This window comes from Camelus ferus, chromosome 6 (assembly GCF_009834535.1).
Source record: "Camelus ferus isolate YT-003-E chromosome 6, BCGSAC_Cfer_1.0, whole genome shotgun sequence".
NCBI classification, from domain to species: domain Eukaryota; kingdom Metazoa; phylum Chordata; class Mammalia; order Artiodactyla; family Camelidae; genus Camelus; species Camelus ferus.
Genome location: NC_045701.1, coordinates 51,688,370 through 51,711,704, shown reverse-complemented (window position 1 = coordinate 51,711,704; position 23,335 = coordinate 51,688,370). Strand labels below are relative to the sequence as shown.

Genomic DNA, 23,335 nt, shown 5'->3' with positions numbered 1-23,335 from the left:
CATAGTACCGTCCTCTTCCTCTTTTCCTCTCTCCCCTTCTCTCATTTGTTCATCGTCCATTCAGTCATTTATTGTCTGCTACAGCATTGATGAGGACAGACACAGAAACTGCCCTCAAGGCGTTTACAGTTTTGCGGGAAATACAGGGGAGTAATCACAGTTATTAACACGGTGTGGTACTGGCTCGGTGGGGTGGGGATGAGGGTGGGGTGGGGTGTGGGTCGCTTAGCGCAGGCGTCTTCCCGGCGGACTCTGCCAGAGCTGCGTTTTTCACTACTTGCAGGAGTTTGCAGTCGTGCAGGCCTCCTCTCCCGGCAGAGGAACGTGCAGAGACCGTCGCCCACTGTCGGAACAGCTCCTCCCGGGCCCCGAGGGCCGCCCGCCCGGGCCCTTCCCCGCAGCAAGGACGGCGGTCTGTCCCGGAGGGAGGCCGGGACGCGGCGGCCCCGCCCAGGCCGGTCTGGGGCGGGGGCCGGTTCCCATAGGGATCGCGGGCCGGCTGGCGGCGACCGAGCGGCATGAGAGCCGGCGAGGCGCGAGCGAGGTCAGGCCCGGCAGCCGCGGCGCCGTGAGTCCCGAGCGAGGAGAGAGGCGCGGGCCGGGCCTCCACGTGGCGCTGCTCGAGGATGCGCGGCGCGGGCCCGGGCGCGGGTGGGAAGCCGCGGCGGCGCTGCCGGGTCTCCTTGTGGCGGCTGCGCGGCGGCGGCGGCGGCGGCGGCGGCGGCGGCGGCGGCGGCGGCGGGGCGGGAGAGGGGGCCCCGCGGGGCCGGCGGCGGGACGGCGCGGCCCTGCTCCCCGCCGAGCTCCGGGTCCGCTCGGGAGGCGCCGGGCGTCCGGGCGCGGGGCACCTGGCAGGCCGGGCTCTCCCCTCCCGCCCCGGGCTCGCCGCCGCCCCCGCGGGGAGCCGGGCGGTGTCTTCTTGCTGAAGGGAAACGAGACCCGATATTAGAACCGGGGAAGCCCTTAACCTTCCCGGTCTTCCAGCCAGCTCATGTGTCTTAGATCGGATGAGCTGAACATTAAAAAGATAGTCTTACAACTCGGTTCGTTTTAGGATGACAGGTTACATTTTAACTTGCACGGTGTATAACAGACGATTAAACTTGGGTTACCGAAGGCAGCTAACTCTAAAATCTAGGCTGTCATCCCTGATCGCGTGGCCGCTGCCGAGGGGCGAGGCTTTAAGGGAATGGGTCTGTTAGTAATTCTTTACAAGTGCCATTGTTCTGTTCTAGGTCCTAGGTCCTTGACAAAGACCCATAGTTGAGCGGGGCTCTGGTGCAGTCTGGTCCTGCCAAGATTTAATCAGCGACATTTTCAAACTATGTGAAGACCTATTTTAAGAAGATTTATTCTTCTGTGATGGAGAAGTATGAAAAAATTGGGAAAATCGGCGAAGGATCCTATGGAGTTGTTTTCAAATGCAGAAACAGGGACACGGGTCAGATTGTGGCCATCAAGAGGTTTCTGGAATCAGAAGATGATCCTGTCATAAGGAAAATCGCCCTTCGAGAAATCCGCATGCTCAAGGTAATGAATTCTTTCAGGGACTGAAAAAATGAAACTGGGTCGTGTTATGTTAAATAAATGCCTTGAGATGTGGTTACATCTCTTTCCTTCATGGACTTTTGTCCTCAGTGACACAAATAGGATGTCTGTGCACAAGTCACCAATTATATAATGAGTTAGAAAGCGGAGCCCCAAGTGCGGGGAAATGTATTCACTTTCAGAGATGCTGTGAGGTATTTTGTTTTTCTTCCCAGTGGCTGCTTTTCCATGTCACCTGTAGATCTGGTTCTTCAGGAGCCATCAACTTTGCTAGTACAGTAACTTCCCACAACTCAAGTCTGCTAGCATTCATGACTTTTAAGCTTCTAGGCTATCTTCTAATAACACTCTCAGTCTGCGAAGAGAATTAATCATTCATCTGTTTTCAGACTGTTGGGAAGCTGACAGGTTTTCTTCTCACATTTAGCTACTGCTGAGCATCACAATGTCTTGTCTCTAGACTGATTTTTCTTAAAGAAGTGAAATGATCGTTTTAAAAATGTTCTCTAGTTAATTCTAGGAGGCCATATCAGAGGTAGGGGGAAAGTTGTTTATTAGAAGCTGAAAGTATTTTTTTCCTGTCATGGAAATGAAGAAGGAAAGTATTTTTCCTTCTTTTCTTAATTTCTGTAAGTATGAAACCCAAATCCTACCCTACGTAGAATGCGACATGTAATGAACACAGTGGGATTAACTTTCACAGTTCAGGTTGGTTTGAAACAGTGAGGGCCCCTGGGTTCTGACGTGTATAACTGCCTATACAAGGAAAGAGCAACCTCGTGGGAGAGGAGTGGAACATCCAGGGGATTTTTCTCTCACCTTTGCTTCTCCGTTTTCTCCAGGCCTCTCCAAAAGTCTCCTTTCCCCCATGAATCTAGTGCATGGGGTTATTGCGATAAGGACCCTGAGTGGGATGTAGTGGGCTTTGGATAAATTCTAATGAGTGGGTAATAGGAAAACGTTCTGTTTTTGGGTTTAGGACATTTTTTTCCTAGCAGGATGTTGTCAGTTCTGGGAAGGCCCCTTCCAAAGCCCCAGTGAAGTGCTCCCTGACGAAGGAGCGAGACCAGCAGTGTTTGCCATCCCACTGCCTGGGTGTCCCGCCCTTCCCCCTCCACGCAGGGACAGGGTCTCACCCTTTCTCTGGGGCTTGTGGGCGTTTTTCACTTTCTCAGGCCTTCCGTAGAGAAGGTGAGAGTTATATTTTGAAGGGTCCGTTTACTCCAAAGGAAAGACAGTCTGTTTCTAGTGGAGAGAGACTCTTTTTCCTATTCTGAAGGTCACCTGTGAGTGCCTCTCTGAAACCTCTCACTATTCTTTAGCAATACTGTGTTTACAAGGTTAGTCCCTGAATTAATTCACTTCCTTCAGGATGGGGACCTTGCTTCTGTATCAACCGCTTGGCATATAATACGCCTCCAATAAATGTTATTGTTGGATTGAAAAAAAGATGTTAACAAAATAAGCTCTTAGGAAGGGTAGGTGTTGCCACTAAGTTAGGAAGTCAGATGTGGTCTCTTGAATAGCTGAACATTGATGTCCCCTGAAGGATAGAGTTGTGTGCACAGGAGCCTGGTTTCAAAGCTCACAGCAAACCATCCCCCAAAATCAAGTGCACAGCTGTAGACTCCCCTGATCCATATGAGGTGATGGGGCTAGATTATGGGTCGAGCCTGTCCCTTCAAAGCCCTGACTTTTCGAATTCTGCAATATTTCTGACACATAATGGATGCTTAAATATTTGCTGAATAAATGAATTGAGGGTTTGTTCAATGAAATCATGTTTTCTCCATTTTTCTATTCAGTAAATATTTGGGGGGGCCCCTTGTGCCTAAAACAATATTTATACAAAGTTGTACATCCTGTCTTTCAGACGTTTAACTGGTGGAAGATGAATTTCCCTACAGCTCTCACTCCCGACAGACTGGTTCCCAAAGGGCACAGCCTGTGTCATTCACCTTGTGGCCCCATGCTAGGCACAAACCCTCTAGATAAAGTGTTTAGAGGCATGCTTGAACTAGACTTTGAAATGTTTGGGGAGACACGGAATGAGAGATAAGGCATTCAGAGCAGACAGTCTCTCCTAAGAAGAGGTACGTAAGTGGAAAGCAATATATTGAGAGAACACAGGTAATAAACCCAAAGTCATAGCCAGGATGCCTGCTGGTTGCTGACAGGAAGGGAGAAGAGAGAAGAAAAGGAAGCCAGCATCCAGAGGAGGGGATGTGAGGAATTTCCTGGAATACAGGTGTGGCCCTGGGATAAATGATGGTTAGCACATAGCTGCATCTTGGTCCCAGGTGGCCTTTGGTGTTTAGAGCTTGCCCCTAGGGGACATGTTATCCCTGAGAACAGGAAACTGGTGAGGTCTAGGCTGGTGTTTTAGGGTCCCATCTGAGCTGCATCCAAGCAGAGCTCCAGAGCCCGTGGAAGGGCAATACTAAACTGGGAGCCAGGTGTGGTTCTGTGGGCCCAGGTTCAAGGGCTCAGGGGCTCAGTGAGTGTGAGTTGCTAGGGTTTCCTTCCCCACCCCTTGCAGAACTCGGGCTGTTAATGACCCCTGCTAAGGTCAGGAACTAGGCAGACTGAGGCTGAAGGTACCTCAGTGACCTTAGCAGGTGAGAACAGGCAGGGGCTGACCCCCAGACCACTCCTATTATGATAAGAAAAGCAAGAAGGGTAGATTAGGACCAGATGTAGAAGACTTCCACTGCCAGGCCTAGGAGTTTGGCTTTCTCCTGAAAAGAGGGAAGCCAGCCAAAATGTTTTTATTAGAAAGTTGTCACTTGCAGATTTTTGAATTTCCTGAACCAATAAAATTAAAAAAAAAAAAATTTTTTTTTTTACAGATTGGGTGGTTAGCATTTTAAAAAACCAGTTTGTCACCATCACTTCATAAAAGAAGGGTGTTTCAATATTTTTTTAAAAACTAGGAAAGACACAATTTTAGGAGAAAAGCACAGTCTTCCTGAGAGTAGTTGACAACTAAAAACATCTGTGTGTGTGTGTGTGTGTGTATACATTCTCTGGGTGTGTGTGTGTGTGTGTGTGTGATATCAATGCCCTTATTTTTCTCATTTCACTGTCCCTTGATGAAAATGGAGATACTTGTTTTCTACAGTCTCATTCTCATGAAAGTTAATACTGTATCTGGAAACAGCAGGACTCCCCAGATCAGATGATGTCCCAGTTATAGGATCTATATCTGATACAATGAAATACTAATACTACAAAAGAACTGAATGGTCCCTTGGATTTTATATTATAATAGAATTTGGCCTGTACCTATCCTCAGAGAATTCCTTGTGTGTATGTTTGTTTTGTTCTTTGCTTTTTGTTTTAAATTGAAAGATAGTTGATTTATAATGTTGTGTTAGTTTAAAACCATTTATTTAACAATTTAAAGCAACTGCTAATAGTTGCTATTGGACTGTTAAAAATTATAGTTGTTTCCATTAAGCAGATAAGGTCATGGGAGTGAATTGTCCAGTAGTCAACTGCATAATTGTCAAGGCAGCACATCTACAGTGTTTACCACTCTTGATGTGAAAGTATACGTGAAGATGTGACTGTCCATCAGTAAATGCTTTTGAAGATGATTATTATTACCAAAAAGCATTTTTTTCTGAAAATTTAAAATACTTTTCAAACAGCATTATTTCTTGCCATTTTGGGGGGAAAGAGAAGTGTGACACATTTTTATGAGACCAGTTCAGTATTTGTACTAATAAACTGCTTCCTAAGTTAAATATAATTCACTCTTCACCAAAAGGTCCTGCTGCAGTCAACCGTTTAATGTTTTAATTTTGAATCTTATTTTTTCCAGTGTACAGAATTAGACTTTTAGAAAAATAAACAGTTGCCCCAGTTAAAATTAGTCAGTTCATACTCGACTCTAAGAACAAATTAAGTACCATTCTAGTGACAGTAATAAAATTATACTGCAGTACCAGAGCTCGAAGCACCCATCCTGCTCTTTCTCAGACTCACTTTCCATTGTGGCAAAGAACAAGAAGGAAGTAACTTCAGTCGGTGTTTTTGATGAGACACCTGTGTGCGAGATAGTTGACATGTGTTCTTCATTTGGCAAGTTTTTACAGAACTCCTGCCGTGTACCAGGCACTGTCCTTGGCTCCTGTCCTCACAAATAAGTAGAGACTAACAGTAAACAAATGATTATACATCAAGTGGTGAAATATGAAGCGGGGTAAAAGGGTAGAAGGTGATGGAGGGGCTTGGTTTTTTATATAGTGTCATTAGGAAAAGCCCTTCTGATGAATGAGTTTTGGAGACCAGAGGAAACACGGAAGGGTGACTCCTGCAGCTACTCAGGGGGAAAGCATTCTGGGTAGAGGGAATAGTAAGACAGAGGCCCCAAGGCAAGATTACACGATGTGTTCTAGGGGCGTTCTGGTGTTTTTCTAGAGGAGCAAAGAGATGAGCGCATCTCGAGCAGAGTAAGCGAGGCTGAGAGTCATAGGAGATGAATTCAGAGAGACAAGGATGTCAGACCTGAGGGCTTTGTGGGCTATGGTAGGGGCTGTGGGTTTTACTTTGAATGAGATGGGAGCCATCAGATGGTTTTGAGCAGAGGGACGCCTGGGCATGACTTACATTCTAAGAGGACTCCTCTAACTGCTGGTTGCTCCAGCTCCACGGACAGGAAGATCCTTTAGAAGGCTGTTGGTGTGATCCATGTGTGATGTGATGGGATGTGGGTCAGAGTGGCAGCGGTGGAGGTGGTCAGATTCAAGATTTATTCTGAGAGAAGAGCACATAGGAATCTGATGTTTGGATGAGGAATCAAGAACAACCCCAAAGTTCTCGACTTGAATAGCTGGAAGAACGAAGAGATGATTGACTGTGACAGGGAGACCCGGGTGCAGATCCAGGGGAAAGGAAGTCAAGAATTTTGCTTTGGATATGTTATGTTTGAGGTGCAAATCCAAGGAGACTGTCAAGTGGACAATGGGATGCACAAGTCGGGCATTCAAGGAGAAGTCCAGGTTGGAGATGTGAAGTGGGGAGATAGCAGCATATGGCATGTAAAGCCATGAGGTTTAGATACCCCCAGCATGCTATCACTGTGGGGGAGAGACCTCAGCACCTGGAGGTCGGGAAGCTGGGGGACCAGTGAAGGAGGCCAGAGGAGGTGATCTCGAGGCAGGCAAATCCCAAGAGCAATGTTCTTAAAAGCTGAGTCAAGAAAATGTTTTAATAATGAGGGGGATGGCCAGTGGTGTCAAAGGTTACCACTAGTACAGACTTACTGTTGGCTTTGAAAACATGAGAATCATTTGAGATCCTGACAAGAGCTGTTTGGGTAGAGCGGTAGGAATGAAAGCTTTATCAGAGGATGCAGGAGAGGGTGAGAAGAGCAAAATGCAGACAGTGACAGAGGCAACTCTTTTGAGGTGTTTTATTATAAAAGGGAGCTAAGAAATGGGGCAGTATGTGCCTAGAAGGATGTGGTGTTGAGAGTTTTTGAAGTTGTTGTTTTTAATATGGGAGAAATTCACATGCTAGTGGAAGGAGAGAGTTCCTGGTGCTGGGACTTTGAGTGACTAACATGGACCATGACCAAAAATAGCTATTATAGGATAATAGAAGGCCAGTTCATGGACCAGCTAGGAGATTAGACTGCCTTTTCTTCTATTTGGAACATTGCTAGGTTCTTTCCATATATTGTCCTTAATCTTTTTGGAGCAGGACCCACAGCTGTCTTAAAGCTATTGGCATAGAACTTCTTGCACCAGGGTGTATCGCATCTGATTTGCATATGACCCATGAACCCTTCAGGAAAGAATTCAACCGCTTTCCATAACTAGGGTTCAAGCATATAAAGATATTCTGGATAGGAGGTGGGATGGTGACATGACAGAAGCCAGGTTACAGAGAGAGGCAAAGTCCCTGAAAGGAAATCCCCTTAAATCAAGAAGTCTGGCGTCACAGACCCATGTTGGGAAGTGGGCGCTGTTTCTGCATAAAGTAGGTGGCTGTACTTGAACCCAGTCCAGCCCCTCTGGGGAATATCTGTGTGTCCAGCAAGAAAAGAACTGTGTGGCTCAAAACAAACATGAGCCAACCAACCCGGAATAATTGTATTACTAAGGTCTCAAGCCTCTGTGCTGCTGGACCTTGTCTCTTTGGGATGCAAGTGGTAGAATTATTGGAAGAGGAACCAAGGAATTCCAGCCAGCAGCTATGAGGTGCCTGGGCAGACGATGGGCAGTGTGGCAGGTGGTACAGGGGCCTTAGAGTAGACCAGACCAACATCGGTCAAGGCTGTGACTATCTCCCTCCAGAAGATGAGAAAAGCAAGAGCAACAACAAGGGGAAGGAATTCTGTTGCCGTTTGGTAACCCTGTGGTCTTGGGTGCAGTGCCAAGGATCGTTACTAGGCTGCAAAACTACACTTGTAACAACCTTAGAAGGTGGGTATTGTTATCGGGTTTACAAACGGATTTACAATGATTAATGATTTGCTGTGGCCTCCTGGTTAGTAAGCTGGGATGCAGACACAGTTCTGTCTGTCCCCACATCCATGCCCTGCTGCTCCCACACGTCAGAACCATCATGTTACACCAAACGCTGTACTCTTAAGTCCCCCAGTGACTGCTCCTCGGGGTGTATCCTGCCCTTGCCTCTGGCAGGGCCTGAGACTCGTGGCTTTCATGGAAGCCTGGGATTCTTGCTGGAATAGCAGTTCTTTCCAGTTCTTATTCCATAACCCTGGAGATTATTTTAGTAGGGAGAAAGTTATGGTTTGCTATCAACAAAGTTGAGCATGGGGGAAAATGTCCATTTAAAACTTTACTGTAAACATTACAATAAAGTTCATGCATTCTTAATGAGAACAGTGTCACCCCAGAAGAGGATAAATATTGGTTCTTGGCAGTTGGGGGGGTCCTAACTTTTTCATTGTATAAAGCACAGATATGCATACAGTACATACAGAAATGCACTGTATATTTGTGGAATTAACATTTCATTGGGAGATGACTAGGAAAAGTTGTGTAGAAAGACTCCTTTGGGTGACAAATACAGAAAAAAAGGTCTACGGGGTATGGGAAAGTGAGGATGTTGAGTGTGTCCTGTGTCAGAAACACACTGTACTTGACTGTAATTAATCATGAACAGCAACCTACCAAGTGTTCAGAGTGTTCCCTGTTTTGCTCAGTAACTCCCAGTAAGGCGGTGGGCTGTGTGACTGCACAGGGACAGGCGCCACAGTTGGGAACTGCAGTTTCTGCTCGGTGTCAAAGCCGTGGGGTGACTTTGCAAGCTCCAGTGCCTCTTGGAGCCCCGCCCACCTGGTCACTGTGATGTATGTCTCTGTTTGGCATTGCTGCGCTGACTTACTACCGAGGGGAGCAGAGTGTTCTTGGGACAGATATCTAACAGAGGTCAAGCAGCCTTCAGGGTGCAAGGGCAGGAAAGTTGAGGGGCAAAGAGAGCAGTGGCAAAGGAGAGAGAAAGGCACAGGTGGGGACGCAGAAGGGTGGGGCTAAAACACGAATGCTGGTACCAAGGGGAGGTGTGGTAGGTGAAGACTTCACAGGGTCTCCCCTGTTTTGAAATATCAGATCAGAAACACTGCTGGGCAAATTACCATCCTGGTGACGGTGACATGCTGTGGGAAGGACTGTCAAGGTTCCTTGTTTTTCAAAGCACTGAGTGCTGAATCCCATGTGTTCTTGTGCCAGGTCCCATTCCATGGAATGCTAAACACCATGTCAGTGCTCCCTTGCACAAGGATCTAATCAGAGTGGTCATACTTTCTAAAGGCTTCTGCTCCCGCAATATTGGTTGAAGGAATAATGCCCCAATATTCATTGAATAGTACTTCCCAACTCAGTAAAAGTCTAAATGGGAAATCCTGTGACATCTTTAAGAATCTAGTCCTGCTGTTGCTAATCGGTGCCGTTTTAGGTCCCTTCTCTTCATATTGCTTAGTTGGCTTATTGAAATGGATTAGTAACATACTTCTGTTAATTGTTTTAACCATGCTCAGCATTCTCTGTTATGGTATATAGGAGATTACAAACTTAGATGTCTGTGGGGTATTGCACGGGTAACATGAACAAGTGATGCAGGCTGAATGCAAGACAAGATGGAGCAGTGGGGACTAGGGAAGACGAGACTGTCTCAATGGCCACTGCTCAGCTCACAGGCTGCAAGCCCGGGGAGCTAGACTTCTCAGAGTCTTATTTTTAAAAGCCAGAAATCAGAATTTTATATCAATCTCCTGGGTTTTCCTCCCACAACTCTTGTTTTGAAAAAATTTGAAAATATAGATAAGAGGAAAGAATAATATAATGACTACCCACATTTTTTTTTTGTTGGAGGTACTAGGGATTGAACCCAAGATCTCGTGCATGCTAAGCATGCGCTCTACCACTGAGCTATACCCACCCCTCTACTTGCATATCTTTAACTAGATTCATTAATCGTTACAATTGTTTCCTTTCTCGTCTCTCTGTCTCTGTCACACACACACATATACTTTTTTGGCTGACGCACATACATCTTTCCTAAGCATGCAGCGTGATTCTCCTAGAACAAAGAAATTTTTCTGTGTAACCACAGAATGATTTCCACATTCAAGAAATTTATCATTGACTCAATACTATTATCTAATATACAGTCTGTGCTCAAATTTCTAACATTGTCCCAATAATACATATATAATGTATTTATTATATATATGTATTTTTTGGCCAGGATCTAATCAGTGAGTATACACTGCATTTAATTGCCATGTCTCTTTAGTCTCCTTTAACTTAAAACGTTTCTCTAACTTTTTAATTCTTTGTTTGGTTTTTCATGGTACAGGCATTTTTGAAGCGCCCAGGTCAGTTGTTTTGCAGAGTGTGCCTCAGCATGAGTCCGACTGTTTCCACGTGCTTTGATGTAGGGTAGATGTTGTTAGGAAGCACACACATGGGTGAGGCTGTGTCCCTCACACTGCTTCTCATCAGGAAGTGCATCATGTCAGTTTGTCCCATAATCGGTGCTCTCAGCTTAAATCTCTTGGTCAAGATGGGTCTGTCATGTTTCTCAATTGTAAGGAAATATTTTCCCCTTTATAATTAATAAGTAGTTTGTGGGGTGACTCTTTGAATCTGTGTGACTACCTTGTCCCCTAACAGCGGTCACTCAGTGATCCTTGCCTAAATCAATTATAATGAGTTATTGTAAAATGATGATTTTTCACCAATTCTTTCTACATTCGTTAGTTACAGTTTTTCTGTAAAAAAGAGCTTTTTTCACCCACCCATCCCCTGCCCCTTATACACACACTTTTTAGTATCACTGTGAATTCTGGATTTTAAAAAATTCAGCATGTTACAAACCATCACTGTCATTCTTTTTGAATCTCAGATTGTCACGCATTTGGCCGCTTGGGGCTCCTGGGACTCAGCTCTTTGTCTGACGGATGCCTGTCATTCCTAGTGTACTTCTTGTCTGTGGGGTGTGACAGAATGTTCCAGGGGCATCCTGCCCCAGCTCTAGAATCAGCCATTTCTCCAAGGAGGCCCGATTCCTTTTAGTGAGAATGGAATGTGACTTTAAAATGTTGACATATAATTTAAAAAAAGATTAAACACCATTCAGCCCAAACAAAACACATCTGCAGACATGTTTGGCCTTCAGGCTCAGTTTGGGACCCTTGGATTTTACAGCTTTCATCACATGCGGATGTTCTCACTAGAGGCTGACAGATCCGACCCCTCCAAGTTCATGGCTAATGTATGTAGATGTTGGGAGTTTATGGAAACTGGTTGTCAGTGGCATGGAGGACAAAGCCGAGCATTCCCTTGTCCACAGTGATGGAAACCAAACAAACCTCCTTATCATCCTCTCTCTGTATTTGTTCAACAAGTGGAGACCTGTTTGATTTTATTTTTGCAAGATAACACACTAACTGCAAATAGTAACAGACTGTTTTATTTTCTCATTAGATTTTTTTGACTTAACTCACAGTGTGTTTATCTAGAAAGATTGTGTTCCTGCCAGGTTGTGAGCACCTAAGTGATAAAGCTGCCACGAGCGTACTTCAGGAACAAAAGAAGCAGAAATCAACAAGCTGGCTCGTTACCTCTGTAAAGATACCGAGTTTGCAGGGAGATTAAGCACATACCAACTATCCGGCAGAGCCCTAAACTCTTCCACACAGCCTGCCACACACCTCGCTCTAGAAAGTAAAGTATCATAGAGCAGGAGGAGGCTGAATAAGGGATTTTCTAGTGGACACTGACAAGAAATATAATTATACCATTGCTTTTTTGCCACTTATTTTTATTTCCAGCAAAAAAAAAAATAGTAGACAATTATGTTACATATGGTTATTATCAAACAGTCAAACCACACTGGAAAATAGTACTTTTTGTGTGGAATGGAAAATGTTTTTAATGGGCTAGGCTTGTGCCTTTCACTTTAAATCGTTTTAATGTTTTTAATTCACCTTTTTACTTGGCAGGATTGATGTTTTAGGCCACAGATTTGCTTTCAACAAGGCATGTTTTCTTGCTAACTGTTAATCTTCTTTATTACTTATTAACTTTAAGAGCACTGTAGTAAAAGTGCTTTGGGGTAAAATTGTCCGGTTGAAAATCTTTGAACCCCATTTCTCTTTTTGTTAGAATAATGAAAGGTGAGTTTCTAAACCAACTGACACTATCAACTGTACATAAAAACCAAGCAGATAACTTGTCTATAACTGTCAGTATATTGCTGCATGAGCTTTTGGCCGTGTCATGGTTAATTGACATTTTGCTTACGTTTGTACTACCGCTTCCTTCCTAGTACTTTTCAAAAATTTTATTAGTCAGTAAAGCAGATTGAGCACCTGCTGTTCACATCCTTAGCCTGTGCTGGGCCTTGAGAGGAATGCAGGCGACATCTGAGCCCAGGTCTCTGGCCAGAGGACCAGCCTGGCGAGTTCTGTTCCATCCCTGTTGTCTGCAGCAAACCTCAAATAGGTAAACCTCAGGCCCCCCTCCACCTTTCCACCTGTGATTCCGGCTTTTTCAATACTCCTCCCCTCCATACGTCACCTCCTTTCCTTCTCTAGCCTTCTCCACAATGAAGCCATTAGCTAGGGTGTCTGCCACGGGGCTCTTGGCATTTGGAGGAAACGTGGAAACAAGGCAGCTTTCCTTTACCAAAAGAGAGTGTTAATGATTCCTAGCAAACACCATGAGGGGTGTGGAATATTTTCCTCTAGACTGGAAATGGTAATAAAAATTAAATGGCTTTTTAAAATCATGAAAATGGCTTTTCCACCCCACAAATTTGATATATTAACTGGCTTTCTGAAACTAACTTCAAAATATTTGTGTTGGCTTTACAGTATAGTGAAGAGACTTAAAATCATTTAAAACCATTTGCATGATACAGTGATATATGCTTATGTAAGAAAACAAAACGGAAGGCACAGAGAATGTGAAGTGGAAAGAAACCTGCCTTGCCCCCCACTCTCCATTCACCCCCCCAAACAACCTCAGTCTCTCGTGTGTCAGTCCAGAGGGTTCCTGTGCTTATACAAGGACACATATTTCCTTTTAAAAAACAGATAAAAAAGCTGTCATGTTATGTGTACTATTCTGTAATTTCCTTTTTACACTTAAGACAGTGGACCCTTGAACATCATGGGTTTGAACTGTGCATCCCATGTATAAGTTTGAATCCACTTAAACATGGCTTTTTTTCAATAAATATATTGGAAAAATTTTTGCAACAATTGATAAACTTGCAGATGAGCTACGTAACCTAGAAATATTGAAAAAATTAAGAAAAAATTAAGTGTGTCATGAATGCAGAAAATATATGTAGCTGTTAGTCTGTCCATACATAAGGTGAGTGATATTTAATATAAAATTAATAATGTATTAATTTTCTTACTGTCTTATAACTTTGCTTTCAAAGAATTACATTACCGTACAGTATCCCTCTCTCTCCCATAATGGGAGAAACTGCATATCAGCCTATCATCACAAGTAAGTGTTTTTTTTAATGTAACAATGTTTCCAATACTGTATTATGAATATGACTGTAATACTATATGCCATAAACATTTTATACTGATTCATTCATTAGAATGTATGCTAGGCTACCTTGAAGCAATTCTATGGATTATGCAAGGGGACCCTTAGAACATTGCCCATGTGCCATGCCTCCCAGGGTTCTCTCCCACCCTCTGGCACACTTGTGTCTTAATTGGGCATTTAGAGTGCTTGTCATTTCCTGCCCCCCAGGAAGTCCGATTAGCTTGATGTCATCAATGCAGTGGACCAGCCTGATGTTCTGTGGAATGTCAAGATGATCAAGGTCCCTCCGGACTTTTTGTCACAGGGAACCTAGGCCTTGGGCAAGACGATGGATGTGAACTGCTGTCCAGCCCACAAATGTGAACTGATTTGATCCTCCTTACTGACAGGGATTGCAAGGAGTACACTCATGAGATCGGTAGTTCCATGCCAAGTGCCAGAGACTGTAGATCTGTCCCAGGAGAGAGACCATACCTGGCTCAGCAGCTGCACCTGGACCTACGATTTGGTTGAGTTCATAGTTATCTACCAGCTGAGCTGACTAGGGACATGATGGGGACCACCACTCCTGCATCCTCTCAATCTTTGATGGTGGTGCTAACCTCTTCAGTTACTCCTGGGATGCGATTTTGCCTCTGGGTTACTGTTTTGGCCAGAGTTGCATTGCGAGGGTGTGCAATTTCAGGGCTTCTGTTTGGCCCTTTCTGCCATATTGGCTCTTACTTCAAAGCTCATGGAACCCATGTATATCCATCCTAATCCTGTGCTTGGGAGTGGATGAAATAATCTCGAACATGGCTCCGTGGACCCATTAGGTCCACTGGGAGGCATTACTCTAACCTGGGGCCATGATAGCATTTTGAGTCCCCAGATATCAGTGCCACCTCAGACTTTGTAGCCACAGCCTTTGGAAGGTATGGGTATTTCCCTTTCCCCAGCTACTCTGGTGAGTGGCCACAGACCCCTTTGGGAAAGGATTGAGGAGTACTTGTAGTAGCATTGCAGGGTCCTTTGGCAAGGTGACTCAATCAACACCGCTTTGGTCTGCAAACTTGACTTAGATCTAGAAACTGGGTGAGGACTGCAGTTTTCCATTCTGACAGTTGATGTCAATCTTCTGCCTGCCATGCCTCCATTTCTTGAAGTCAAATTGCACACCTGCCAGGCGCCCTTCTGTTACACGTATAAGAACTCCATGGTGAGTTCCTATCTGTAATTTGTCCTCAGCACAGATTTCTGGGAGAAAAGGCATCTGGCCTCACTTCCCATAATGGTCAAAATGTCTATTTTGCTGCTCTCAGCACCTGGTCTCAGTCACTCTGGAATCCTATCACTCCCACTGGAACCAGAGAGCCTAATTCCATGGTAGCATCTCCAGCCTACAAATAACAAGCCTGTCCACCCAGCCTACCAAGGACAACCACCACCGAGCTCAAAGATGCCAGGGTTCTCCTTCCCTGTGCCTTCCTTACTGCTTTAGTGGAGGGAGGCTTCTGGCCTCCCATGGAAAGAAAATCCAGGCTTTGTAGTGTCACATAATAGGTCCACTCTAACATTTCCACCTCCTTGAGTTCCCAGACCCCTTCCTCAATATTCAGCCAAGGCCATTCCCGTATCTCCACCACATCTACTGAAAGCCCGAGCTTCAGAGAGCTGTACCAGCCACGTGTTAGAGACCGTCTCCGGGTGTCCCTGTCAGGAGTTAGTCCAACACCCTCAAGATTTCTGCTGTTACAGATGAGCCTGGTCCTGGCAGTTCTTTGAGTACAGTTCTTTCCGCCTGGAGCAAGAAGCACATTGCCCTGCTTGGGCACTGCTGTGACCTCATCCCAGGTGTCGGTCTGTGCGCCCCGGGAGGAGGCGGGGTTAGAACCTAGGCAGGATGTGCAGCATCTTCCTGAAAAGGCACCTGCCTCAGCGAGGTATTTCAGGGTCTCGGAGAGGAAGCATTTCACTTTGGCAAAAGGGCAGAAGTCACTTCTCCCAGCCCAGCGGGTTCAGGGAAATTTGAGAATTTAAGCTTTTCAGGCTCATCATCCTAAATGTCCCTATTCCAGACCCCAGGGTCCCTCTCTTTTCTCACCAGAGCCCTGACGTTGGCATAAGGGACCCGATGAGGTTGTACACTGTCTCGTTTGTATCTCTGCTGCTCTTACAGTCCTGAGCCCGGTTTTAGCGCAGTCTACCCTGTGTCTGCAGGAGAGAAATGTCTCTTTAAATACTGCCGCAGAGGCCTTCAGACTCCTAACCTGAACCTGTCGTTTTTCTCTCTTCTTTTTTTAGCAACACGGGTGTTAACTCATTCAATAGTCCCTGTAGTCACCATGGCCCCAGGCCACTCATGTGCCACTGCTGTTGCCTAAGTCAAACCTGCATGTCATTCAAAACCACCCCTGAAAAACAAAAACAAAAAACCCACCCCTGATGGAAGTCTTCATGATTGTGTGGCTGCAGCATCCCGGGGTGTTCTCTTGCCCCACTTACCACCAGCAGAGGGGTCCTTGTTGCCATCTGCCTGGTAAGATGAATCCAGTTCCAGAATCCCATTCTGAAGATCGGCTGGCTAGAGTCACTTCTGATACCAACTGTCTTAGCCTGTGTACCTCCCAGAGGGTGCAGTCAGGGACAGGGGGTTGTTAGTGGTTTATTTCAGGAAGTGAAATCAGGGAGGCATAGAGGGCAGGAGAGAGGGAAATAGGGAGAAACAGAAAGCCATGTGAGGGACAACAGGGACTCATCATGGGAGGTCTCGGAAGAACTAGAAGACCAGAGGAGCACTTTCCTACCACTTCCTGCCCTGCCGTTGGCCAAGGGAGTGTTAACTCTTGCAAGTTAGAATGGTCCCACCCACATCCCACCCCTCAGCATCCCAGAAGCCCTGGGCAGAAAGCAGGAGATGCAGGGTGCAGCTCAGGTGAGGGTCAAAGCTGGCGAAAGCTGCAGCGACAGTTAAATTAAAGATGGGCTGAAAGGACTGGAAGCAGACACAGGTGGTGACCAAAACCCTGCCTTCCTTGCTGTTCCACAAACTTTCCAGGCAGGATCCCACAGGAGAGCCTTTGGAATGGTAGTTCCTTCTGCAGGGAATGTTTTTCTGGACATCCTCTTGACCCTTGCTTTCTTCAGATCTTTTTCCATTTGTCGCCTTTTCAGTGAGGTGGTCTCTGATCGCCCTGCTTTCAGTTGCACCCTCATTGTGCTGCTGTGCCCTCTGCCTTCTTTCTTTCTCTAAGACTGACCACCATCAGCGTGCTCAAATATAAGCTGCCCGAGAGCAGAGATTTTTGTCCGCTTTGTTAAGTCTCGTAATCCTAGAGCTTAGAATGTCTGGCACAGAGTAGGGCTTAGTGTATGTTTTTGAATAATAATGTATGAAAAAGAATACATGAAAATAGAATTTTAAATTTATTTTTCATATACTTTCTATATTCACACATTTTAATAAAATTACTTGGTAGCTTCTATTTTCATGTATTTTTTTCTGTGTCTGTAGTCTGCTGGGCTGATGATGATGGTAGTGGTGGTGGTGGTGGTGGTGATTACAGGTGCTTTATTGGAAATTTAACCATCTCGGAAAGCAAGTTAACCCAACTGGCTTTTTCCCTTGGTGATTTTAAAACAGTTACAGCTCTGTATGAACATGAAAGCCATTTTATCTAGTTTAAAAAAAAATCCCTTTTGATTTCTGATTAGAATTGCATTACGTCTACATATTATTTTTTAGAATTGACCTTTTTATGATATAAATTCTTCACGAGTATCATTTTATCAGGACCATACTTGTACTTCCAAAGTCCTTAAATGAGATAAAGGTGAAATTTAGAGCTTTCTTTCTGAATCAAAAGCAAAATTGGGTACTGTTGCCATGAACTCATATTGAGTTGCATGATTTAGTTGAGAGCATTCATCCCAGTGAGAAGGAAAGAATGAGAGGAAATATGAAAAACCTTGAGTTTTTTCTCTGTTTCTTATTTAGACAAGCTCTAAACCTTGCTGAGTCTCCAGCCCTTGAGAGTGTTATAATATGCTGATCTGGGAATCCTTGCAAAGTACCCAGGATTAATTATTACAAAGGAGGGGGACATCACCTTTCTCCACTCTGGGTGAATGTTAACTGATAAAAGATTCCTGCAAAGGTGTCTGTGTAACAGAGGCCAAGACTCAGGTTCAAAAATTGTAAAGGCTTGTGACAAACATTTTACCATGACAGTTCCCACTTTCTAAACTTTAATCCCTGTTCTTTTGTTATTTAGCCACAAACTTGTTGGAGAAGAAGAATGTTTTTAAAAGGAAAACAGGATATGATCATTAAGAAGTGGTCTGTTATTTTTCTCTAAAGCACAGGCAGTATAAATATCTGCCCTCCCCTTCCCCACACCATTCTCCCCACTAAGAACATAGACCAGAGAATCCTTGGCCCTTGGGGATAGGAGAGACCACAGATGTAATGGTCTGCACACTGGTCAACCCAGAAACGTGACCACCAAGGAGTCCCTAGGGTAGAGGTCACAAACAGGGGCCAGGCAGGTAGGGGAGAAATGATTCATTTGCATAATATATATTTTTAAATTTTTTATTTTTTAAAATTTGCAGGGGAGGTAGTTAGGTTTATTTATTAATTTTTTTTAATGGAGGCACTCAGGGTTGACCCAGGACCTTGTGCATACTAAGTATGCACTCTACCACTGAGCTATACCCTCCCCCTAATATATTTTTTATTTATCTTAAAATATGCAGTTATTTCTACTGCTTGTACATTCTCCCACTTTTGATGGAAACGTGCACATTAAATATCTCACTTATAACTTTAAGAAAATTAATAATGGAAGAGTGATGATAAAGGGCAACTTTTACTTGGCCTTAGGGGCAGGGAGTGGCAGGGACCGGGATGAACTGAAGTACACAGGCCTTATCTAAAGTGGACACCTGCTTCTCAGCCCCCACTCACTGATGCCACAAAGACCGCAGGCCCACGATTGCTAAATCTCCAGTGTTTTCACTGGAGAATCTTGGTAACCAGAGTTTTAAAGTAATGTTCCTTGATAGGAAATGTTGACAGCTGGTACAGAATTCTTCAAAATGCTATGGCCAAACATTTGACCTTAGAGGATGTAGAAGCCTCAGTTTATCACAACAGATGGGTGGCCAGTGAGGACCAGGGGCCGATGACAAGATGGAGGAAGCTGTCCTGGAGGTGTGTGCGGCATCCTGAGCTCTGTGCGGGAAACCGAGTCAGGCTTCGGTTAGATTCAGCAGATAAAAATAGAGTTGTTTTTTTTTTTTTTAACATGAGAGAAAATGCTTCACTTCGAAGCATAATAGGAAATATCCATATTCAAAACACACAATTAAAAGAAGACTGAAATAAAACAGCAGCAGCAAAGGCAGAAACTTTATATAAGACAAACTAAATCTGAGTCTGAGCTGGCCCAGGCTTCTAGATACAAAATTCCTGAAGGAAGGTGGTGACTGGCCCTGTAAGAGGCACTGAGATCTTTTAAGACTGGGCCAGCACAGATCAGAGAGTTGGTGTTATTCCTCAGACCAGGCCTGAGGCTTTGGCTTCACATACTCATAAACAGGAAGGCATTGTAATTCTATATATGTTCTATATCTTTATAGAATATTTGGTAATCTAGTCTGCGCTATTAAGACTACTTGTACGTATAATAAACATGCTGAGTAAGCCTGTACACTGTCCATCCGTCATGTTGCTTCTCATCTAATTCCTCCGAGAGCCCTGAAAGAAGTCCATTCAGGATGGAAGTAGAAACATCCAAACCTTTGTGAATGCATCACAGTATTACAGCCATGATCGAGACCTCCAGGCTACCTATTGCAAACTGGTTTCAGGGCCAAGGGTGTCCCTCTGACTTCTGCCCCTGAGATCAGTGGAGTCAACAGAGAGAGAGGAGTAAGGTGGTTTGGGATGCTGAATCCGCACCATCTGGCTCCTGGTCTCAGCACTGCACTGACGCTGCCCCCAGCGAGGCCGTAAGAGCCCCCTTGGGAACGCCCCTGGGGCACCTCTCAGGCTTCTCCCCCGAGTTCTCAGCAGCAGCGTCACCGTGGACCACTTCCTCCTTCCATGCTATCTTGGTGGCGTCATGCTCCCCCGTCTTCTCTCTTATCTTGGGGAGACCTTCTTCCCTTTCCCCTTCTCTGCTTCCCCCTTGTCTACCACACCTCGGGGTGCTGGGTTTCTTGGGCTGCTTCCTTCTCGTGCTTCTGGGCCATCACTTCTATCCATGGCTTTGCTTACACTCACGCTGACTCCCCAGCTTTGATCTTCAGCTCAAGCTCCAGCCAACCTGATGACTTCACTTCGTATCTCATAGACCCTGTCAACCCAACGTGCCAAAACAGTCGTTTCTTCCTCCCACCCAAGCCTGCTCCTCTTCTCAGTGATGGTGCCACCACCTGCCCCCATTATATAAACCTGTGGTCATCCTGGACACCTCCCTCTCTGTCGCCCCTCACCTCCAGTCCATTACCACATCCTGATTATTCTAGTAACAAAGTCTATCTCCAAACCGTGCTTTTCTTGCCATCACCCCTGCCTCTGCTCTGTTTCAAGCTCTCAGCTATCAGCAGCTCTTCATTGGTCTTCTCTCGCCATATTGCCTCCTCCAAGCCATTCTGTATCCTGCCCCCATACTGCGCTTTTGAAAACCCACATGGTATCGTATTACATCTTACTAAAACTCTTTCCAGTAGCTTCCCATTGCACTTAGGGTAAAGTATGAATTTCTTTCTTTGTTTTTTCATTTTTCAGTTGTATTAGGTAGAATTGTTACAATTGGACTACACATATACAGTGTATTGCATGTAAATACATATAACAATATACTGCACATATTTTTGAAATTTACATATATGTACTGTTCGTTGTTTCTAATAACGTTTAGAGCTTTAGCTTTTTAAACTTACATAGTTATTAAAGGAATAAAGCCAACCACAAAGTAAGAATTAATTCAAAAAGATACATATACCCTGCTGTTAACAGCAGTATTATTTATAATTGCCAAGATATGGAAACATCGTTAAGTGCACATCAATACATGAATGGATAAAGAAGATGTAGCATATATATGTAATGGAATACAACTCACCCATAAGAAAGAAGGATATTTTGCCATTCGCAGCTCTTCCTTCACTTTTTTTTCCACTTCAAAAACCAGAATATTATAACTGGCATATAAACATTTCCATTGCATCAAAAAGAAAAAAATTCCTAGAAATAAATTTAACCAAGGAGGTTACCTATACTCTGAAAACTGTAAAACATTGATAAAGGAAATTGAAGATGATACGAAGAAATGGAAAGATATCTTGTGCTCTTGGATTGGAAGAATCAACATTATCAAAATGGCCGTACTACCCAAAGCGATCTGCAGATCCAGTGCAACCCCTGTCAAAATACTCACGACATATTTCACAGAACTAGAACAAACAATTCCAAAATGTACATGGAACCATGTAAGACCCCAAACTGCCAAAGCAATCTTTATGGGTCTTTTTTTTCCCTCGTTCTTTTTGTTCTCTTTACTTATGGTTTGATGACTAGAGAAGTATAAATTTCTTAGCATTTTGTGCAAGGCCCTGCAGAACCTGCCTTCTGACTGTCTCACTGGCATCGGTCATGTACTTGACCCACAAACCACACAGTCTTGCAGTTCCTTAAGTGGCCTGAGTTCCTCCTGACTCAGAGCCAGGCCCTGCCTGGAGAGCTACTACCCATCTGCCACTACACCTGCCCTTGGTCTGGTCAGTCCTTTCTCACCCTCCAGGGCTCTGTTCGAGGTTACTTCCTCAGGACAGTTTCTCCAAGGCAGCTTAGACTCTTGAATATGGAGGGCTCATCATGGCACTTCTTTGTTTAATGCCTGAGCCCTCTGTTCCTTTACCTAGAATGTCCCCTGTGCCTTGACCGGTGCCTGAGGCTGAGCAGACACTCTGTGGATCTGTGTTGAGTAAATGAATGTAGCCAGGACAGGCACTGGCTTCCAAATAGCTGCAGCGCGGGAATGTTCTCAGGTCACCCAGAATCCTGGCAACCTAGGGAGAGTTAACAATTTATTTTAAAATACTTGTAATTTAATATTTATAAGTCTTAATTAGATTTAGTCTTGAAGATTGATTTTTCCTAAATTAAAAAATTTTTTGAAAATAGGTTGAGAAATGAGTTATTAGCTATTTGCAGTTATATAAAAGTTATCTCACGGAGGAGGATAGGAGAGGCAAGTGGTTTAAATATCGTGTGACACCTTCCTGTGTTGCTGGAGGTACTGTAAGCCCTCGCAGGAGGTAAGTTTGACCGTGTGCATCGCAGCCCTACATGTCTCTATGCGCCTTGATGACACGGCAAAAAGTGGTGTCACGCTCCTGGCCGAGGTGTAAATACGTTTGACTCTTCTGGAAAGCAGTTTGGCCACATCTCTTTAGAGCTTTATGTTGTATTCCTGGGGCTCTAAATGGTACCTAACTAACGTCTTACATGGCTACCTTCCTCAAGGAGATCTTCCCTGAGCACTCGCCACCCTTGAGCCAGGTACGCTTTACCTGGCTTTTTGTAACACTTATCACATCTGTAACTACTTGTTCAACATCCGTCTCCCCTCCTGAGTTCTAAGTTCCATGAGAGTCGGGGTGGTACTTGTTCCATTTGTCCCTATATCCTTTGGACTGGCAGAGTGCCTTATGCACATCAAGATAAATACTCACTGAATAAAATGAATTGAGAAAGCCTCCTACATAGAAATAGACTGAGCCCCAATAAAAATATTGATAGTTAACCGTCCCAGAAAGGATAACATGTCCTGACACTGTCGTGGGTGCTTTATGTCGTGAAACGGTCACTGCGGCCCTTGAGTTTCCTGCTCTCACAGATGGAGGACTGAGGCACAGAGACGTTAACTAGCTTGTTCCAAGTTCAGATCAACCAACTAGTGAGTGGTCTGTCAAAACCTTATTTGTAACAGACAAAAATTGAAGACAATCTATGTTGTTTGAATGGAATATCCTGCAGTTATTTAGAATCTAGGTTTTCAAAAGGTGGGTAGTAACAGAAAGATGGGGGTAATATAATATTTACAGCCCCCTAGTCCAGTGGATGCTGCTGTGACAGTGCCCTCCACCGGCCACATGGCACCCATGCTTGGGTTCCAGAGTTACAGCTCTTAGTTCTCACGAGGTGTGTGGGGCCGGGGCAGAGGCCAGACAGAGAAGGGACATCTGGAGGATGGGAGTGTTTCAGGGAGGGAACTGGGTGAACAGGTCCTGAAACGAGAGGCTGCGTGAACCTTTGAGGAAGTGAGAGAAATTCAGTGCGTCTGGGGGGAAGTTATAAGAGATGAGGCTGGAGAGGTAAGCAGAGGTCAGATGGAGAGGATCTTTGAGTTTTATCCTGAGGCAGCATTGCCCCTCGTGATCACTGCCGGCGTGGACGTGACAAGTTGCAGGTGCCTATCTTAGCATCTGAGAAAGTCCAGGTATTAGTTTTGGTAGGAGAGATACATTTGTACTTTTACTAGAACAGTTGGCTGAAGTTGTAAGTGAAGACTACATATGGAATGTGGAAAATTAAAAGAATCTGAGATTTGAGGTCTGGGCCTACAGGCAAAAATTTTTCAGAGCCTGTAAGAAAATCTTTGCTTTCAGCTAATTGTCCTAAAGCTGCCTTTTACCCTCTTTGAACTGGGTTGTTTGCTTTCTGTTTGAGACATCTGAGCCAA

The 23,335-nt window shown here is 44.7% G+C and overlaps 1 protein-coding gene across 7 annotated transcripts in view; it reads left to right on the top strand.

Moving 5' to 3' along the window:
* The first annotated feature begins 258 nt into the window (after positions 1-258).
* Positions 259-23,335, top strand: part of CDKL1 (cyclin dependent kinase like 1) — a 49,161-nt gene continuing 26,084 nt past the window's right edge. The window contains exons 1-2 of one of the 7 annotated variants that reach the window (XR_004320696.1): positions 259-568; positions 1,236-1,530. Coding sequence is in view for 6 of the 7 variants with exons in the window: in XM_032481984.1 (XP_032337875.1) it covers positions 1,363-1,530 (168 nt within the window). In the remaining variant the exon portion in view is untranslated. Of the gene's footprint in view, positions 652-685; positions 1,044-1,235; positions 1,531-23,335 lie in introns of those variants that run through there. The other 6 variants (XM_032481984.1, XM_032481985.1, XM_032481988.1 and 3 more) reach the window with 6 other exon arrangements.